Consider the following 19,951-nt stretch of genomic DNA (forward strand, 5'->3'; position numbering starts at 1 on the left):
TGACTGTGGCTGAAGCGTTCACAGTGGACTAGGCCCAGGCCGTCAATGGGGTCATAGAACCATTCGGTGGGGTGGTCGTGGGGTAGCTTGAGGACGCGGCGCGCCGTCTTACGGAACAGGGTGTCCAGGGCGGGGGCAATACTGATGGCGTCACTGATAGCCGTGCGGTAGAGGACACTAGGAATCCAGACCGAGTTAACAATGTACTGGAGTTCTTTCTTCCCAAGCCCACGGGGGGCAACAGCATCGGCTTGGGTGTTGAGCCGTTGCCACACAGCACGAGTGGTCTCCTCCCATTGGTTGTCTGTGCCTTGGTGCATACCGAGGTGTCGGAACCCCTCGGAGGGTGCGACCACTCGTATGGGTTGTGGAATGCCGATATGCCACTTCACACAGTATTAACTACTTCTAGTAGAACTACAGTACGTTGGATTAATAGTATTAATAGGAGTATAAAACAGAACTCCATCGTTGTTCAGCTTCATTGTTTTGTCTCCCGCTCCTTCTTGGCTTTCGGCCCCCGGACCTTCGTCAAGGTAGCAAAGATAACACTGACATTAGTGAGGTTCAACACGCCACGAGGCGCCCCTGACTACCATTCACTAAAGTACTCAGTATATCCACTAAGGTATCGGAGCATTGACACGGCACACACACAGAGTGTGTGTGTTAGCAATAGGTCAAACAAACGCGCGACCCAATTGCTCTGCACGGTCCAGAACACTTCCTATCGTACGGAAAGTCAACTGCTTTGATGAGGGCGGCCACAGCAGGGTCTTCCTTGTTGATCGCCACTCACTTGCAAAATACAACTGGAATGTCGTCCAGCAAATTCGCCGCAAGTTCCCAGGACGATTCTTCATTTTCAAGTCCAAGCCACATGACCAGTTATGATTCCCGGACATTCCCACTTTAAATGTAAATATACATTTCCGCTGACGAAACTCTCGCTTGTCTCACCTAACGCATCCGCCAGCAAAGTGGGTTTACATCTTTGGATGGAAAATACTCGTGCGCCATCCACGCAGCCCGCTTTCTCCAGGCGCTCCAAATGAAATCTGCTATCGGCAAACACGATCTGCGCTTCGGGTCTTCGGTCACCTTTCTACCAAATTCGGGGTACATCTTTAAGCGTCGTGCGTGATGTACCTTAACTCTGTACGGTGTCACCAGCTGCTGAGTCTCCATCACATGGTATGCGATGAGTCTGCTCACTTGGCAGGGTACATAAACTACCTTGGATGTTGGGTGAACAAATTCTGCCAGCGGAGTCTTTCCTGGCAGGCTACTAAACGCTGTCACATGAGCAATTCCTCCCAGCCGGTCTACGGCTGATGGTTGAGGGCACCATGAACGAGGGGCAACACATGTGGTCATTCGTATGTGTTCAGCTTCATTTCACTGAGCAGCACCTTCACGGCGCGCAGCACTAGTCGGTTGACTACTTCTACAGTCCCGATCGCCTAAGGACTGTAGGCACCCACCAACTTTCGCACCTTCTCGATCACTTCGTTCTTGAAGTGAGAGCCACCATCTGACACCCAAGTGTCAACGCAGCTGATTAAACCACGTCATTAGATACTGAGCGGTCGAGGTGGCGTCAGCGGACTCTGCCGCGAAAAGCTGCACGAAGCCACGCATGTCGTCCTTCACGACAAGCACTTGTTTTTGGCCGGACTTGGCTTTGGGTATCGACAACCAGTCGAAATGGATGAGCTCGTTTGGCTTCTCCGTGCGAAGAGCCGAACCCAATGGACGGGGAACCACGTCTCCATTAATGCACAGGCAGTGCAAACAGGCGTACACGCACGAACGCTTTGACGACTGTGGAAAGCGTCTTCGACGCAAACTTGTCGGACATCGACTTTGTCGTTGCTGCGATGCGACGGTGACTGCTGGCTCCTTGGTGAACGATCACACAAATCCACTGCTGTAGGTCAACAGCACCGTCTGGGTCCACGTAAAAAAGGGAGTCGTCGTCCCAATCCACGCCATTTGGGGGGTCCCTCCCCCTTCCATGGTTGAACGCTGGATACCGCTGATCGTAGCGGCTGTCAGCCACTCGAATCCATTTGTTGCAGAGGCGACACCACATGGATCAACTTGTGAACATTCGAAACTGGTTGATCCGTCGGAGCCGAACCACGTTGGCTCAGGAGGTCGCCTCATACATTCTCGTCGCCCGAGACGCGCTCAATGGTGTACGGGAAGATCGACATCACCAGCGAACATCGCTGCTGTTTGTCGACCTGGTTTCTTGGCCATAGTGGCGTTTGAGCCACCTGGGTTGAAAATGTACACCAGGTTGCGGTGATCCGTAAATAGACGGAAACCACCCGGGCGTATGACCAGTAGTCGAGTCTCTTGCATGACTCGACCACGGCATAGGCCACCTTCTCGACGATGAGCCAGCGGGCACCAGAAAGTGACCCACTGATGAATGCAAGCGGCTGGTGCCGCTGGACTTCGAGAGGCAAATCCAGGTCCACTGGCGGTACTTGTGTGGCGACGCCGCATCCCAAAACAGGTCACTGGTGTCCGTGAAGCCACAGACCGTCATATCTTCTCGCGGGTGTGACAGGGGCACCACATGCGCCAACGCGTTCTTCACATCGTTGAAACACTTGAGATGGTCGGACAACCATCCCACGGCAGGGAGTGCAACATGCACCAATGCCGTTTTCTTGCAGCTTCCGGCTGCCTTGGTGGTCACGTCGAGCAGACGTCGCAACGGATCCACCAACTGGTTGTAACCAGGGATACTCGCACTCATCCAGTTGGTGGCGCACAGAAACTGGTGGGGATCGACCGCGGTCGTCGGCGGCGACAAATCCATGAGTCCTTGGATTCGGCTTGGGAATGGGTGAATCCATCGCCCGAAATGATCTTGCCACACCACTCGGTCTCGCGCAGAAAGAAATGGAACTTCTTCGGGCTCAACTTGAGTCTGAACTGGGCACAGGTGGATAGAACTTGGTCCAACAAGTCGAGCAGCTCGTCCGTCGTCTTGGCAGACCCCAGCAAGTCGTCGAGCCAGGACAACATGCCTCGGAATAGCAGTTCACCAAAAATTTGGTGTACAATCGACTGGTAGTACGCGTCAGCGTCCGTCTGCCCCATGAGCACGCGGGTCGGGGTGTACAAACCGAAGGGCGTCATGAACGAAAAGTACATCTGGCCGCATGTAGCGACAACTGCCAGTACCCCATCCCGTCGTCGGGGTCAAGCTCCGTGGATTCAACTTCTCCGCCATCAGGCGCTTGAAATTCGCCATGCCGGACAGTTCGTTCGTCGGCACGGACGAAACGTCCCATTCTTCCTTCTTCTTCCTTGCTCCAACAAGGAGGTCTTCAATACTGAAGCCCAATAACTCCATGACTGGACGACTCACTATGAGTTCGGTTGCGGTCGACGCGTCATCGACCCAGGCTTTCAGACCGCGCAACACAAGCGGTCCACACGTCGTGTCCATCGTCACGCAGTTGAACTTAATGCTGCGCGTCATCACAACTGGCTTGGCGTCACTACCATACGGGTACGCTAAATGCGGTACGCTATGGGAGACAGTCCCAACTTTGACACCGGCTGCGTCCAACGCATCCATGACGCCGCGCGTGACAACAGTCACGTCCGAACCAATGCCCAAGAGCACATCGTCCACGCGGACGATAATATCCAACAGCACGCCGCCGCGCTCTGTCTTCTGGCGCTGCGGCTGGTTGAGCAGCACCTTGATGCCGTCCTTCCAGCGCTTGACTTGCACTACCAACAACGTTTCGGCTTCGCCAGGCGCGGTCTTCGGGCACCGCGCCACACGGTGACTCATGTCACCGCACTTCAAGCAGCCCTTCCTGGCAGGGGGCTCGGCATTCTTGGGCACGATCGTTTCGGCCTTCCCGCCGACTCTGCCATTGTTCTTGGCGGCGTCTTCCCGGCCGCTGTCACGTCTTGGCATATGAGGCTTGCCGCCTCGTGGAGCTTCTACCGGCTTCGCTGCCGGGGAAGGTTTGGACTCGTCGTCGAGTCCCACGTACAGATGGTGGCCAGCTGCAAATGTCCGCAGCCAGTTGACGTAACGAAAGACGTCGCTCTTCAACACCTTGTTCCGCTGCAACTGCAGCTGCTTTTGAACCGCTGTCTTCAGCGATTCCGGCTTGATCGATTTCGTCATGACTTCGACGACCATCTTGCCTTCTTGATGGAGTACCCACTCCTGATGGATAGCTGGCACCACCTTGTGCAGTATTGTTTCGCAGTAAATGTCCGAATTAACATTTTGAGGTACTGTAATTATAGCAACCTTGGGGCGATATTTGCTGCCCATTTTTGCAGGCACAGTTTCGATAAACGGTCAGATTCCCAATTTGCCATCAAAGTACGACTTTTTGTGAAAGACATACCTTGGGCGAGCGACGGCGGCCAAAAATATAACCTTTTCTTTACAGTCGTAAAAAAAACCGCTTTTCATCAACATGAACATAATTGTACATATTGGAAAAAGTAGAATTTTCCGACGACTGTGAAAGAAAGGATAACACATGCTCCACTCGAAGTCGTTGATTGTCTTCTGTTACGAGCGGCTTCGAATAACTTGACTTCGCCTTGGGAGTCTTCGCTTCTTCCATGTGGCGGACGAGGGTGGTCTTGGGAATTTGAGAGTGGGCAGCCAAAGATCGCAACGTTTGGCGCGTCATGAACGGCACGGCTCTCACCGCCAACTCAATTTCATCGGCAGTTCGTTTTCGGTTGAAATTACCTAAAATAGTACAATCGTCAAAACGAATACTCCAAAATTGAATAAATGTCAATGCAAATATAAGTTTAGACAGGTTTTACCCTTGAGTCTGGAGTCGACGATGGAGACCGCGCTGCCGGGACGAAGCGAGGCCACACCTCGTTGCCAGATGCGCGCAGATGTCTTCCAAAAGCATTTGAACATTCGACCGACCTTCGTGTATGCTCCATGCGGAATGTCTCCGCGAACACTGAGGCTAAGCAAAGTTTCGTAGTTCGCGCGCCGCTCGGCGTTGCTGAGCTTCCGCCTGCCGTGGCTGCCGCTGGGTGCGTTGTTAGAACGTGCTGCTTTGAGTGATGGCATCCGTAGGTAGTGTTGAGGCAGAACTGTATTACACGTTAAGCGTATAATTGAAAAATGAAAGGTCTGCGGGTGAATCTGTGTGTGCTTGGTGGAGCCAAGCATTTCTAACCATCATAACATTTGAGCAAAAGATGCCTAGAAAGTGCCGAAATGAACCAATCAAAGGCGTTTCATAAGCCAATTAGAGTGCAGTAAAACGCAAAATTAGAATAATTCCGCCAATCCAAAGTCAAATGGGCCTCTTCAGCCAGAACAGAGTAGTATCTCAAACGCTGAGTTAAACCACGCGACCCACTCATCGTTCGTGATGGAATTGTGGTCGCGGCTGAAGTCGAACAGCGCGATCCGGCGCTTTGAAAACGGGTCCATACAGGAACTCACGGGCATCGCGACCGGACGCGATCCATTGCACTGCAGAGCGTTGACCTGCCCCAGATACTTATGGTACTCGCGCATAAAAGCGCGTCTTTCGGCCTTAGTCGAGTCCGAAAATGTCGGCGGTTGCCGGAGCGCCGGCGCGTTCCAAACTTGTGGCGCCGTGCGGCCGTATCCGCCATCGCTGCCCATCTCCGTATCGTCACGGACATCCGACGGGCTGGCAACGGCACCGCCGATTTCGCAATCCGTGTGAGCTTCTATAAGCGAGAGAATCCCTAAGGCTAGGCCATCGATGATTGAGAGGCCATCGCCCTCGAGCTTGTGTAGTTGGGACGGTTTGGCTGGTACTGGTTCGAGCATAACGTTGCGTGGGTAGTCAGGTGACACTCACAGGCAGTACCAGAATAATAATATTCGCTTATTGTTGTGCGATTTATAACTTTAGATTGACAACCCATCCATTTTTTCAAACCAAATTTACAGTGCTCATTGTAGCCGACATTTACTACGTAGTATTGCTGTAACAGTTGTACTACCATCGAAGTTACGGATAGTTTGGGGATGTATCCGGGTGTTTTTGTCCCCATTTCGCTCGGACGTCCCAATATCTGAATATTTTGGGGACATCCCCATAATTTGGGGACAAAACTGCCCGGATGAGACCCTAATTATCCGTACTGTAACATGAAGTAACGGTGCAACCGAAGTTTTGAGATATAGAGTTGGGATAGGGACCCGCGTTGGAGATGCTACCAGGGATTTGCCACTTCACACAGTACTAACTACTACAGTACGTATTATTAATAGTATTAATCTATATATATAAAAGAACAAGTGTGTCTCTCTGTCTGTTGTTTGTCACGTGTGTGTGTTCCAGCAATTTGATTGACCAAAATAACGACTTTCTTAACTCTGATTCGTTCATCTTGCATTTTTAACGTTTTTGATTGGCTCGAACCAAGTAATTTAATTTTGACCAATCACATAATTATTTCTTAACCCAATCAGCCTTAAGTCTGCTCGAATTTCCGCGTCCCGGCAAAGATCGAAATCGGCCATACCACGGCGTGGCTGGCGGCGATTGCACCGGGTATCCGCGCTACTGAGCGGTCTGACGCAAATATAGTGCGCGATTGTAGCGCTGTAATAGACGAATATGCGCATGTAACTAATCTTGATGTATGTACTATACAGTACAAGAGAAGATATGAGCAATTGGGCAAGCCATGCAGTGACAGCGACGCGAATGCACTGCATTTCCACGCTACTTAGCGGATTGGCAAACTTAGTGCGCGTTTGTAGCGCAACAATGTAGGAGCATAAGCATGTATCTACATATGTTTACCGTATCAAGAAGACAGTCGTGGAATAATCTCAGTCACTCCAGCAATTTGATTGGCCATAATATCGCCTTTCTCAACTCTGATTCGTTCATATTAGATATCGACGTTTTAAGGTCAAATGTATACCTACGACAACCGAGACGTCGCGCCGTACTCTCCAATCCTTTGCAAAATCTTCGACGCGCACATCAACGTCGAGTTTTGCTATTCCGTCAAGGCCATCAAGTACATTTTCAAGTACATCTACAAAGGAAGCGATCAAGCCGTCTTTGAGACCTCCAACAACTCCAACAATGCGGCAGTGGAGAAGGATGAAATCAACCAATACCACGTCGGGCGGTACATCAACAGCAACGAGGAGGTGTCGAGAATTCTTGGATTCTCCATACATGACCGCTAGTCCAATTGGGGTGCATCTTGAAAACGGAGAGCGAGTGTACTTGACACCAGAGTCGGTCAACCGCGCAATTGGCCAACGGCGTAATACAACTTTGACCGCGTTTTTCAAATTGAATCAAGAGGACGAGTTTGCTCGAACCTTGCTGTATACCGAAATTCCTGCGTACTACACGTGGCAAGTGCCGGACAAGAAATGGAAGCGTCGCCGGCGTGGCCAAGCTGTCGACAATTGGCCTGGGATCAAAGTTACCGACACATTAGGGCGTGTGTATTCTGTCCATCCTGCCTATCAAGAGTGTATTTACTTGCGACTTTTGCAGAACAATGTCCGAAGTTCCACTTCACGTCGCTCCGAACTGTGGATGAAGTTGAATGCCCTACTTACAAACAAGCATGCCTACTCCAGGGCTTTCTTGAGGAAGAAAATTACCTCATCCACCTTATGCACGAAGTCCCCCTCCAGAATCCGCGAGCTCGTCGTGATTGATATGACGGCGTATTTTCCCGCCCGCGCAAGAGACCTATGGGACAAGTACAAAGACTCCATGTCTGAAGACATCCTGTTCCGGCTGTTGGTCGCCGACATGCACAACGAAGCTCTGGTTATGATTGAAGACAAAGTGTTGATGACTTCGGGGAAGACACTCAAGGACTTTGGTATCGATGTACCACTTCAACGCCGCGGTGTGCTCTGCGCTGAAGTGGCTCAAGGAAAAAGCTATTACCGCCAAGCTCTGTTGAATTTCGTGGAAGAAAGACGCCCACAACTGGAGAACTCCCCTGAACAGCTCGACGTATACAACAAGGTGAAGGATGCTATCAAAAGCAAACGAGGAAGCATATCTCTTTTGGATGTCCCTGGTGGAAGTGGGAAAACGGTCCTGGACAACGTCATCCTCACCGAGGTTCGCAGCAATGGCAACTGCGTCATCCGGAATTGATGCAACGTTATTGGACGGAGGACGGACGGCGCATTCGACATTCGCTTTTCCACTCAACTTGGCTCGAACAGACATAGCTGTGTGTGTAATCAAGAAGCAATCGGGAAAGGCCAAGGTCCTCCAACAATGCAAACTCATTGTATGGGATGAATGCACCATGTGTCACAAGAAAGGCTTGGAAATGCTCGACGCAACGCTGCGTGATCTGCGTGATTCCAACGACTTCATGGGCGGTGTTGCTGTCGTTTTGGCCGGGGACTTTCGTCAAACTCTGCCCATTATTGACCGAGGAACTCCCGCGGACGAGATTGACGCGTGCTTCAAGAAATCCCTTCTTTGGCATCACGTGAAGCAGTGCAGGCTTACCGTCAACATGAGGGCCATAATCACGGGCAACCTGAGCATTCAAGAATTTTCCGATGTGCTGCTTCAAGTTGGAAATGGTCAAATTTCGCGTGACGACGAAGGTTTTATTGAAATACCGCTATCCCTCACGAACAAAGTTGACACACGAGCTCAGCTTTTGGAAAGTGTATACCCTGGCCATTCATGGCGTGACTACCATGAATGGCTGTGCGAACGAGCTATCCTGGCGCCAAACTACGATATCGTCAATGAAATCAACATGACGATTCTGGGGCAGCTTCCTGAGTTCTTGAACTCTCAAAACCCATCAGGACTTCCGCAGCACGACTTCAAGCTCAAGGTTGGTGCGCCGATCATTTTGCTTCGTCACCTCGATGCACCAAGGCTATGCAACGGAACAAGGCTTTGCATCACTGCATTGAAGAGAAATCTGATTGAGGCAGTAATTCCCACGGGCTGCGCCAAGAATACGACGGTGCGTATTCCTCGGATCCCTGTGCTTGGAAAAGACTTGCCATTTCCCTTCAAGCGAGTTCAATTCCCTGTCCGACTTGCATTTTCGATGACTATCAAGAAGTCTCAAGGCCAGTCACTCAAAGTCGTGCGCTCCGACTTGCAAATTTCCTGCTTCTCTCACGGGCAATTGTATGTTGCTTGCTCGCATGTTGGTTCCAAAAGCACATCATATGTCTTCGCTCCAAGTGGCTCCACCAAGAATGTCGTCTACATTGAAGTTTAAGATAACTAGATTCACAGTCAATGCAATCAACTTCGTGTAATTCAACTCTGTCATTTCAGGTTCTTCAATTTCTAGCTCTCAAGTAATCCAATCTCTTCATCTCTGTTGACGGTATTCACAGCAGCGACCCGGGCAACTTGCCCCTACCTCCAAGCGGTCCATCTTCAGCACCCCCGTCTCAGTGTTTCGTTACACACGATGGCAACAATTGACGCCTTTGTGCACTCTAACAATACTCTACATACACAGCACGAACTCAGTGCCAATGTCCCTATCGTTATGCAACTATCTTCATAACCCCCGGTTTAGTGTTACTTCAGACACGCTGGTAGCTTGTCAACACCGTAACTTGCACAATTTGAGCTTAAAACAACGCGACTAACCCTGTGCCGTGGTCCTTATTCAAGCAACCCATCCATTAACCCTCGCCTCTCCGTTTAATTTGGATTCTCTGACACTACGACAGCATCCTAACTTGCAAGAGCGGTGCATAATACACCAACAACTACCCATTGTCATGAACCCTGCTTCGGACAAACTTCGTGTATTCTAACAGCATTTTGACACCAAAACCTGCACAAACGGAGCTTAATACTCCAGCACAAACCCAGTGTCATAAATCCACCGCATACCGCCTTAGACATGCCTACCTCATGTCGCACCGCATCATGCACACAATGCACGACATGAATATCTGTCGTGAACCCTACCACTATGCGAGAAAATCCACCTCTACCCCGTCTGTTTTGCATCAGGCACGCTGCACGAACACGAACCCAGTGCAAAAAAAGTAGAAACAAAGTTGAATACGCTATTACGGGGATTTTACAGGCATTAGTACGGTAGCCGCCAATGCTAGATTACCCTACTTTAACCTACTCCAACCAGCATTAATTCACATCAAACCCTGAAATACGTTCAATAAATCAACCAAGACTGAAAACTCATGTTAGATGAGGCATAGTTTTTTGTATTCTGACCACCTCAACTAGGGATTATACTTGTCCCAGGGTTACAGGGTTACGGGAAGAAAATTTGTTTGAACGGTTTCAGTCTTGGCTGAACGGTATCCAGATTTCTTGAACGTTTTCCCATAAGTTAGTTTCCATTCACATCACACACCCCAACCCGTGCAAGCCGCGTCCATTTCACGTTTTGATTGGCTCAAAGCAAAGAATTCAATTTTGACTAATCACACAATTATATCTACTTAATCAATCAGCGTTGAGGCAGGTGTAGCAGTCAATGCTAGTTATCCCACGTCCAACCACAACCAGCACTAATTCACATCACACGCATCCCCACCCGTGCGAAGCCGGGTCACGTTCACTAGTACTACGTAGTAGTACTATAAAACAGAACTTCATCATGAAACGCCATAATAACAACAGTTCCGATCACACGTATAATACCAGTAAACTTGACTAATCTGTAGCGCCTTTTCGGTGTCCAACTCCGCTCACAGTACAGTAGTGCCATGAATGCGGAGTACGTTTCGAGCCTACTGTACTTGTCGATTCTTGTGTGTCTACATTATAAGAGGACGACAAATCACACTGGTTTTCCACCACATAATGTTTTTTATTACTCAAAACTGTATCGTCAGTTTAGCACGCCGCCTTCGTTTGTTGTGTAAGCTCGACCACGTACGCAATGGAAAACTTGGTAAAGTCCGCGACATGCACCCAGTTGATGTTAGCCAGTGTGTCGTTAGACGTATGGATGTATGGGTTGCCGTTGCCCCGGGCAGCTTCAAATGGAAACGACGACGGGTACCCCGCGCGGAACCAACTGGCATGGTCCGACGCGCCGTAGCCGAACGTGCGGTCCACGTAGCCGATGGTCAAGTACTTGGTCACGAGCTTCTTCAAGAAATCCACGAGCGGAATGTAGCTAAAGTCCGAAGCAAACGCCACCACGGGGGTGCTACCAGGCTTGTAGTAACCGATCATGTCTTGCTGGACTTGGGCGTAAATGTCGGTTTGTTGAGCCGCATACGATTTGACGATCTCGGACGACCCTTGCAATCCCGTCTCTTCCGCCGCGTACCAGTGCACTTCCACGGGGCGCGTGGGGTTCCACTCGTTCGAGTTGAGCAAATGCGTGAGCGTGTGCAAGATGGAAATCGATCCAGATCCGTCGTCGTCGGCGCCAGGGGCGTACGTGTTGTTGGTCGAGCGGTTGATCGAGTCTTGGTGGCCAGAGAGCACCACCGTGTCGTTAGCCGTTTGGCCAGAAATCGGCTCGATGCGGGCAATCACCGACGCCTGGGTCCAGTTGTGCTCAAAGCGGCGCACCGTGTACTTGATGTTGGGGTTCACGGGCTTCAACGCGCTTGCTTGGTTGAACAACCAAGTGCTGGACGCTTTGCCTTCGGCGGACAACTTGTGCCGGTTGGCAAACTTGGTCACAAACTCGGTCAATGTTTTCTCCAACGCCAACGGGGTCACGTTGGCCTGGATCGCGCGGACTAGGGTTTCGTGGACGGGACCAGCGGGGTAAGTCTTGTTTTCAGGGCGTTGAGCGCGTTCGAATCCAAACAGTTGGAGCGAATCCCAGTCGCCATTGGTGGCGTCGGCAAACCCAATGTTGTTTTCGATCAAGTCGTCAATCTACATAGGGTTTATAAGAGAAGAGGGGGGGGCTACGTTCATACCTCGCTCTTGGTCAACCAGCGTTGGTCGTCGTCGGACAAAGCGATCAAACGCTTTTCGCCGTTGTCGATGGTTTGAGCTACGACCAGGGCGGCAATGAAAGCAAAGGCACCAAACACTTTCATGGTTGGAAAAGGATAAATGAGGGGTATACGAAGGTAGATTACGTCTTGCTTGCTTGTTTGAAAGATAAATCAACCCACGTCCAGTGCCACCACCATCTGGTGTTGTCCTATGGGTGCAGTGAGTGGTACACCGACATGATTTGCGACACATTTGCGGCTGTATGCATGGACACCCAAACGGTAAGTACTACTAGTACTTACTACTAGTACATCGGAACGTACCTACATCGATAGCCTTGTTGGTTTGTTGGTGGCTTTGCTGTGCCTTGGAGGTGCAAGTCGACTCGACTGCTTTTTCTGCCTTGATTCAACACAGCGAGATCGCGTATAGTCAATGCTTTCACCCGTTCATGTTGACCCCCAAGTTGCCCAAAATGTATGTAAACGGCAAAGTGGTTCGAACCCCGAAACCCCCGACATCGAAACAGAATGTAAGCTTAACACGCCGGACAAGACATATCCAGCATTTCCAACACCCTGATACGTCGGACGGCCAATGAAACCGAATTCTGGACTGGCGTCACTTTTTCGAGTTTGACAATTGACGTTCGTACTGTACGTATTGTTTTGTGCTTTTCACCTTTTTGGGTAATTCCAGGTTCACTGTCAATCCATTGTTTTAAAAACTTCTCAGCCTTATATACAACGTTTAAAGTAACTTGACTAACGCTTGGGTGTGTTGATTAAAGCTAACGCTACTTCGTCTAAATGCGATGATTGGTTGGTTGCACTTTTGTAACACAAGTTGTTTGCCATTTTGATTGTGGTAATCGACTTGTTTTACCTCAGCACGTTTTGCAAATCAAGGTGCTTGCCGAGATGACACTGAATCAGCTAAATCGTCACAGGCGTGAGCACCCATCTGGTGAAAACTACAATCATTAGCTAACGTTACAGCCTTACTCCGAGTAATTGATACTATCAATAGTACTAGTACGTACTAGTAGTACTGTAGTTATGTAATGAATCCTCGCAATGTCCAATGATTCTTTCTATGCTATTAGTACTAGTATTAGTTTTTGTTGGAACAGGTTCTTAGTACTAGTATGCTATTACTACGTAGTATTTAACATACCAGTACCGTATTCCGTAATACGAGTTAGACACTCTTTACTATTAATAGTTAGACACTCTCAGAAATAATATTGTTTTGCTGCTGTGCAAAATAGAGTTTCCTTTGGCGCGTGAATGAACTCCTGTATCTTATATATACTGCATAAGCAAATCTTGTATCGATTTATAGAGGTTTTCGAAGGATTTCATCGAGATATGCACTTGTTGGCGCCAAATGCACTAAGCCTGATACACAGCCAACCATTTTTCAACTGCATGGCTGAAAGCTTGCCTGTTCCTCCTGCACCTCCTCGGTCACGACCTACTGGGCGCCCTGAATGCAAGCAACACCACAATCTTGTGTGTAGCTACCAAGAGCGACACGACGTGATTCAATACTACGGTACACACGGCATGGCTGCCACGTTGTCCAAGGTCTACATCAACCTCAGCACGACGTCGCGCGAGACGCAACGGAAGAAGATCTACCAATGGTTGGGAAGAAGGACCACATAGCCGGCATGGTGTCGACCACAGGAACTGCGAAGCAGAGAAGTTGGCGACGCCTTGGCGCTGGCACCACCCTCTCCCAAGAGACAGAAGAGATGCTCGTTCGTTGGGTGCACGACATGCGCAAAGACGGGGTCCCAGTCACGCACGCAATGCTTCAGCTCATGGCACTCGAAGCCGCCGTGGATGAGGGATACAGTGAAGGTACTTCGTTGTACCTACTGTTACTTGGTGGTTCACGAAACAAATACGAAACGTTACAGTATCTAGTAAGTACTACTAACCAAAGTGGTGGTGGGTTTGCACAAGTAAGTTGAGGTGCACGTCATGAAAATGCAACATGAGTAGAACCTCGCATGCACTACAGCAAGACCAACTCAAAGACTTTATGTTGACAAGGTACTTGTTGGGGACTGGACCTAATCGACACCTCAAATAAGCGGCGTGAATCGAGCTGACCACGAGTCAATTCGACGAAGTTGTCGTGTTGCCAACATAAGTCAACCATCATCCAAGACACTGGCTTGGACGATGCAAGTGGCAACATACCACCGGTAGTACACAAGCGAGAATTTGGTCGATTACATTATGAATATCTGGACAAGATTTGATGTTAATTTCTACTTCGAAATGTTAATTTTTACTTCGAAATATGTTGGTGCTAGCATGCATGTACTGTACACTACTTCGATTTATATGCTTATGAGTGAGGAGAGGCAGTTTTTCACTAGTGGTGTTTTGGGGTTTTGCTCATGGATTTTCAGGTAGAGTTAGACGTGGGGCTTCACTGGTCATACAGTTCGAATGCCTACGCGTTGATACGTATAAGGCTAGATATGCCCAAGCAATTCTCGTTAACAGTAAGTTCCACAGTTAACCACGAGCAAAACAACACATGACATTTTCGGTGACCACCAGTAAAAAGTCAAATGGCCACACGTTTTTATCCTATACACAATACATACGTATTGTGTTGTTGCTTCAAACAGATTTTAGATTTCTAATCAATCTGACCGGGTTTACCAATGTCACCAAGTAGGCTTTTTGATATAGGAGTTGTGTTAATACCTTGAAAACCTAATTTAGGTATGTTGCTATATTAAAATTATTCCCATTCATATATATTTTTGATGTTCCTGGAGTGACATGCTGAATGTATCGACACAACCAAACGAATGTACACAGAACAACCATCAAAAAGTAATTAGCCAATCAGATAGCAGGAAGAAATTAAGTTCGGCCCACCGGACCTGCGAAATCGTATATGAAATGAAGTTTAAGAGGTATATTTGCTTTGTAAGCCAATCCTATTGCAACCTTCATTCTTTTTGACGTATTTGTTCGTTCGTTGGCGATTCCATCCATCACCCCAAATATTCGTCAATTTGGCTGAAATGGTGAACAATAAGGTTTGACATATAATACCGTTTGAATTAGGCAATGAGTCTCTGTCGTGCCGTATGGCAACATGAATGTTGGCATAGGAGTGTTGGTCGTTCAACACCCCTAGTGACGCCTCGTGCACACCCGCCGTCTCTCTGCATATCTCTGCGTGTTCTTCACGACGTCTCTCACGACGTCCCTCAAGTCATAGTGGATAACATCGATAATCACTTTCCATTTTACCAGCATCACATCGACCACACCTGGAAGACGTGACGTATTGATTAATCAATCGAAGTAGCGAATCCTACCACGACTGAAGAAAGTCCGCTCTTGGCATTTCAAGAATGAACCATGACCAACAAGGAAGAAGTCGAGTTCAGCCGCACATGAGCAAACGGTGGAAAGGCAAAGAAGATCATGAGGATGTTCACCGGCAGCGGCTGGGAGGCGTGGTTGAAGTTTGGGTTGAAATTGAACAGAACCATTTCGGCGCCAAAACCAGCATAATCACAACATTTGGCGATGCCTCGCGGCAAAAACATCACTGACATCGAGCGTGGCCAAATAAAGGCCTATTTGCACCTCAAAAAGCCGCTTCGATGGATCGCCAGAGCATTGGGATGAAGCGATAAACTCGTTCGAACGTGTATTGCCAACTTCGCCCAGGATTCAGCACCGTCAGGCGGTGGAGCTGAAGAAGGTTCCAAGGGTTCGGCTGTTCACTGGAAGACACCTGAAGATGACGCGTCGAGAAGTACGACGGATCTTCCGACTCGCTACCCGAAAGGGTATGTCAGTTAGGCAGATATCCGCTGCACTAAATGGTAAAGTAAAGCGAACTTGTGTCATAACTGTTCTCAAAATGTCCAAATTTGCGAAGTACATCAAACGCCGCTCGGGACCTCGGTTGACGTCCGAACATCGAAAGTGTCGTGTCGAATTCGCATCCAAGCAGCTCAACACGCTCGAATCCATGAAGACTACGCACTTTACCGACGAAAGGAAATTCAACCTGGACGGTCCTGATGGTTGCCAATACTACTGGCATGATTTGCGCAACGAGGTCGAGACCTACTCCAAGCGTGCCTCGGGGTGGGGGCTCGGTATTTATCTGGGGTGGCATTAGCTACTACAACAAGACCGAGCTGGCCTTCCTCGAAGGTCGACAAGACTCTGCGAAGTACAAGAACACCCTGCGAGGGTACATGATTCCGGCTATGCGTGACCTCAGCCAGAAGTCCCAAAGTGATACTGCAGTTTTCCAACAAGACAATGCTAGTATCCATACCTCCAAGCTTTCGACGACTTGGCTGAAGCAATTGGCATGGCCCACGATGGATTGGCCTTCGAAGAGCCCCGATCTTAACCCAATTGAGAACGTCTGGGGGTCCTGGCCGGAAGGTATACGTCAATGGACGACAATTTGACTCTAAGGGAGGTTTAAAGGCCCAAATCCTCGCTTCGTGGCGCGAAATTGATCAAGAGTACTTGCACCATTTGGTAGATGGTATGCCGACTCGAGTGGCGCAAATTATTCAGCGCAGAGGCCACAGCATCGACAAGTAGTGTCAAAATTAGTAACTGCGTCTATACTTTCCGGCCAGTCCAAAATATGAAAAATGAACTTTGCAATATTTCAACTGATCTTTAGGCCAAGTCCTCTTCTGGGACCCTTTTACATCATTGTCCGAATGGTGGGGACACTTAAGGTTCTGAATCGAATGATATCCTCATGAACTCGAAAATTGCGAGGTGCGTCTATAGTTTCCGGCCGGACTGTACACGCGGTGGATGCAGTGCCAGTTCAACGACTAGAGCGCTGGAGGCGCTTCACGACGACGTCCAACTACTCTTGCACGGACACCACCTCGACAAGTACCTGTCCAGCACAACTAACCATCCCACCAACCGCAATCTGCCGTACACCCAGCAAATCCAGCTCGGGATTGCTTTCCTTACAGAGCTCCATTGTCCAATTGGGACGCGCGAAATACTGTTGGAGAGGCTCCGACGCCTTCGCAAGCGAGGCAATCAATGGATCGCGGAGTACTCTGTGGAGTTCAACCGCTGGCTACGAAAACTCAGTATCCGACAAGCCAGTGAGAAGGAGCAACTGTCCACCAACGACCAGCTCCAGATCTACAAAAGCGCCATGCCCACGAATTTCCAAATCGAATTTCGAAAGAAATTCGGGGTCAGGGTCTTCGAATGCATTGAAGACGCCGAAGCAGCATTCACCACGATCGAAAATGATTTTTCATTTATTCGGGGATTGGAAAATGTAAAACCCAACGCGGCTCCGACTAAGCCGGACAAGACCAAGACCAAGTTCAAGGAAGACAGGAAAACAACGACCTCCCCCCACGACAGGCAAGCCAAGCGGTCAGCGAAGACGTGCCGGTTTTGCGAGTCCAAGAACTACAAGGCGGACAACCATTCGTCGACGGACTGTGGACGGCATGACAACCCCAAGAACGCGGACCGCGAGGAGTTCGACACTCCTGCCACGAAGAAAAAGTTCAGAATAGGCAAGGGCAAGGATGTGGCGCCCATGATAGCAGAAATCGAGCTGTTACAAACGAAGCTTAAGCGGGCATCAGCATCCGCGGTATTGCAGAGCTCCCTCGACGACTCTGACGTGTGCGCCATGGCAATCGATGGTGGGGTCGTGGGGGCGCCAACAGACCAACAACGCATTACGATGGAAGTTCGTGTGGCACTGGAGGGTAGTAGTCAAGTTAATGCGGACACAGTCGCCCGGGGAGTAGACATGCTCGATGCGGGACTTGTTTTCGCGGTCGTTATCCTTGCGCATTTGTTTAACCGTGCGTTGGTGGGCAGCGACTCCCTGCCCACCGCGAGTGCAAAATCAAAGAACATGTTGCGGCCAAAAGCAAAAAAGCTGCTGCCCCCGGAGTGATTTGTGTAGTGCTGTGGAACGATGCCCGTGTGGCAAACACGACGATTGAGCAAAATGCTTCCGAGTCGTGGATGGAGTCAAATTCTTTTGTGCGCATTTTGTCGCCAATAACCAAGTGTATGCGTTCGATGATTGCATTTGCAGTAGGGTTCTTGACCGTTGTTGGTACCGCTCGAATTCCGTAGGAGTCCAATAACTCCAGGAATTCCAGCTTGAATTCGGAGCCTTGATCGAAGATGCATTGGACCGGCCGAGGGTAACGACATAACCACAAACGATCGAGTAGCCGTGCCGCCTCAAGGCTCAAAGACGACGTTGTACTGGCCATTTCCAATAAGCGCGTGGTGGTGTCGATAATTGTGATGGCCGTCATTTTGAGGAGGCCAAACGGGCCGACGGAATCGATTGCAATTTCGAACCAAGGGTGGGTTGAGTGTGTCTTGAGTGGTATTTTGCCATATTTTTTGGAGGACTTTTTGCCTTGCAATCCACACATGTCTTGGTGAAGTATTCGACGTCAGTATCCATTCTTGCCCAATGAAGGTCTCGCGCAGCGTGGCACTGAGGACTTTCGCGCCCGGATGTAGTAGCCATTCATGGTAGGTCATCAGCATGGGTCAACGCAGGTCGGTTGGGACTAACATGCGTCCTTTGCGGTCGAAGCGGAGTAGATGGCCGCGCTAACTTCCCTGCTAAAGGATGTTTCCAACGATGGCTCCAGGGCTTGGTGTTTGGCCAACGTAGCGAGGTCCAAGTTGAATAAGTTCTCCGGTGAGAACTCCACGCTAACTGCCAAGGTATCGTTGTGCTGTTCATTGTCCGCCATCCGCAGTCGGGACAATGCATCTGCCACCACATTCTTCTCACCTTGCACAATCGTGGGAGCAAATTCCTCGATCTTGAGGCGCCAACGCAGCATGGTGGGCTCACTGAAGCGTTCGTGGGTGAAATACAAATGATCCGTGTATACCGTGATCACTCGTCCCAGCAGAATGGTGCGGAACGCTTGGAGGACTTCCATAATCGCGAGGAGTTCGAGTTTGTTTGCTGCATAGTTTTGTTGCGTGGTCCTCAACTTCCTGGACCAAAAGTCTAGAGGGCAGCCAGCTTGGGAAATTACTGCCTCCAGTTCGAATTTCGATGCGTCGGTGTGGATATCGAATAGTGCTTCAAAGTCCGGATAGGTCAGCAGTGTCTCCTGGGCGACCATTGCCTTAACTGCCTCGAAGGCCCCTTGGGCGGCCTTGGACCAGCGGAACGTGACATTCTCGGAGGACAACTGTGTCAACGGCGCCATGAGATGGGCGCGACGAGGCCAAATGTCGCGATAGTAATTGATCATCCCAATGAAACGGCGCAGTTCCTTGCGTGACTTAGGAGGTGGGATGTTCGCAATGGTCTCCACCTTTTGAGGTAGTGGGGCGATCCCCGCAGTGGATAGCTCAAAACCATGGTAGTCTAGACGCTCCGCACAAAACGACGATTTTCGTGCATGAGCCACAATACTATCCTGGGATTGGACTTTATGCTTGGCCAAGGAATGATCCTGGACTTTGCCAAAAAAACCATTACATGGGATGGCGCGTCCATGGTCATGATGAAGACGTTGCTAGCAGCTGCCCATGAAGGACCGATCCTCGATGCGAATTACAACATGCCAGCGCTACCCCAGATGGTCCCAGCTCACCTCACCCTCGACCAACAACGGCAACTGCACACTCTGCTCGAAGACCGCGCGGCGGTGTTCCAAGGATGGGTTGGCAAACTGAAGCAGGAACTCTTCGTCATCCCAATGATGCCAGATGCAAAGCCCTATGCCATTCGTCCATACCCAATCCCAACCAAATATTTGGACGCGACGAAGAAGGAAATCTTCCGATTAGTGTTTTGGCGCCGGACGGGCAATCCCCCTTGGCATCACCAACGTTTATGATCCCAAAAGAAGACGACACGGTGAGGTTAGTGTCGGACTTTCGCCAGCTCAATCGCGCGGTGATCTGTCACCCATACCCCCTACCAAAAATGCCCGATCTGCTGCG

The 19,951-nt window shown here is 49.7% G+C and overlaps 4 protein-coding genes across 4 annotated transcripts; 2 read left to right on the forward strand and 2 right to left on the reverse strand.

Moving 5' to 3' along the window:
- Nucleotides 1–18: 18 nt before the first annotated feature.
- H257_02244 (hypothetical protein) lies at nt 19–320 on the reverse strand (the record flags this gene model as incomplete). The annotated part of the gene is made up of 2 exons (XM_009825795.1): nt 19–28; nt 61–320. 2 exons carry the CDS (start codon nt 318–320, stop codon nt 19–21), a joined length of 270 nt encoding a protein of 89 aa, XP_009824097.1.
- Nucleotides 321–10,815: 10,495 nt separating this feature from the next.
- On the reverse strand, nt 10,816–12,092 carry H257_02245 (hypothetical protein). Its single transcript, XM_009825796.1, has 2 exons — nt 11,921–12,092; nt 10,816–11,876 (listed from the first exon to the last, which is right to left on the reverse strand). Exons 1-2 carry the CDS (start codon nt 12,041–12,043, stop codon nt 10,872–10,874), a joined length of 1,128 nt encoding a protein of 375 aa, XP_009824098.1. The 5' UTR covers nt 12,044–12,092; the 3' UTR covers nt 10,816–10,871.
- Nucleotides 12,093–13,372: 1,280 nt separating this feature from the next.
- On the forward strand, nt 13,373–13,918 carry H257_02246 (hypothetical protein; the record flags this gene model as incomplete). Its single annotated transcript, XM_009825797.1, has 4 exons — nt 13,373–13,410; nt 13,465–13,531; nt 13,600–13,810; nt 13,896–13,918. The coding sequence occupies 4 exons, from the start codon at nt 13,373–13,375 to the stop codon at nt 13,916–13,918; spliced, it is 339 nt and encodes a 112-aa protein (XP_009824099.1).
- A 2,806-nt stretch (nt 13,919–16,724) lies between these two features.
- Nucleotides 16,725–17,912, forward strand: H257_02247 (hypothetical protein; the record flags this gene model as incomplete). Its single annotated transcript, XM_009825798.1, has 1 exon — nt 16,725–17,912. One exon carries the CDS (start codon nt 16,725–16,727, stop codon nt 17,910–17,912), a length of 1,188 nt encoding a protein of 395 aa, XP_009824100.1.
- Between the last annotated feature and the right edge of the window lie 2,039 nt (nt 17,913–19,951).

The sequence above is a fragment of the Aphanomyces astaci genome (assembly GCF_000520075.1).
Source record: "Aphanomyces astaci strain APO3 unplaced genomic scaffold supercont1.4, whole genome shotgun sequence".
NCBI lineage: Eukaryota > Oomycota > Saprolegniomycetes > Saprolegniales > Verrucalvaceae > Aphanomyces > Aphanomyces astaci.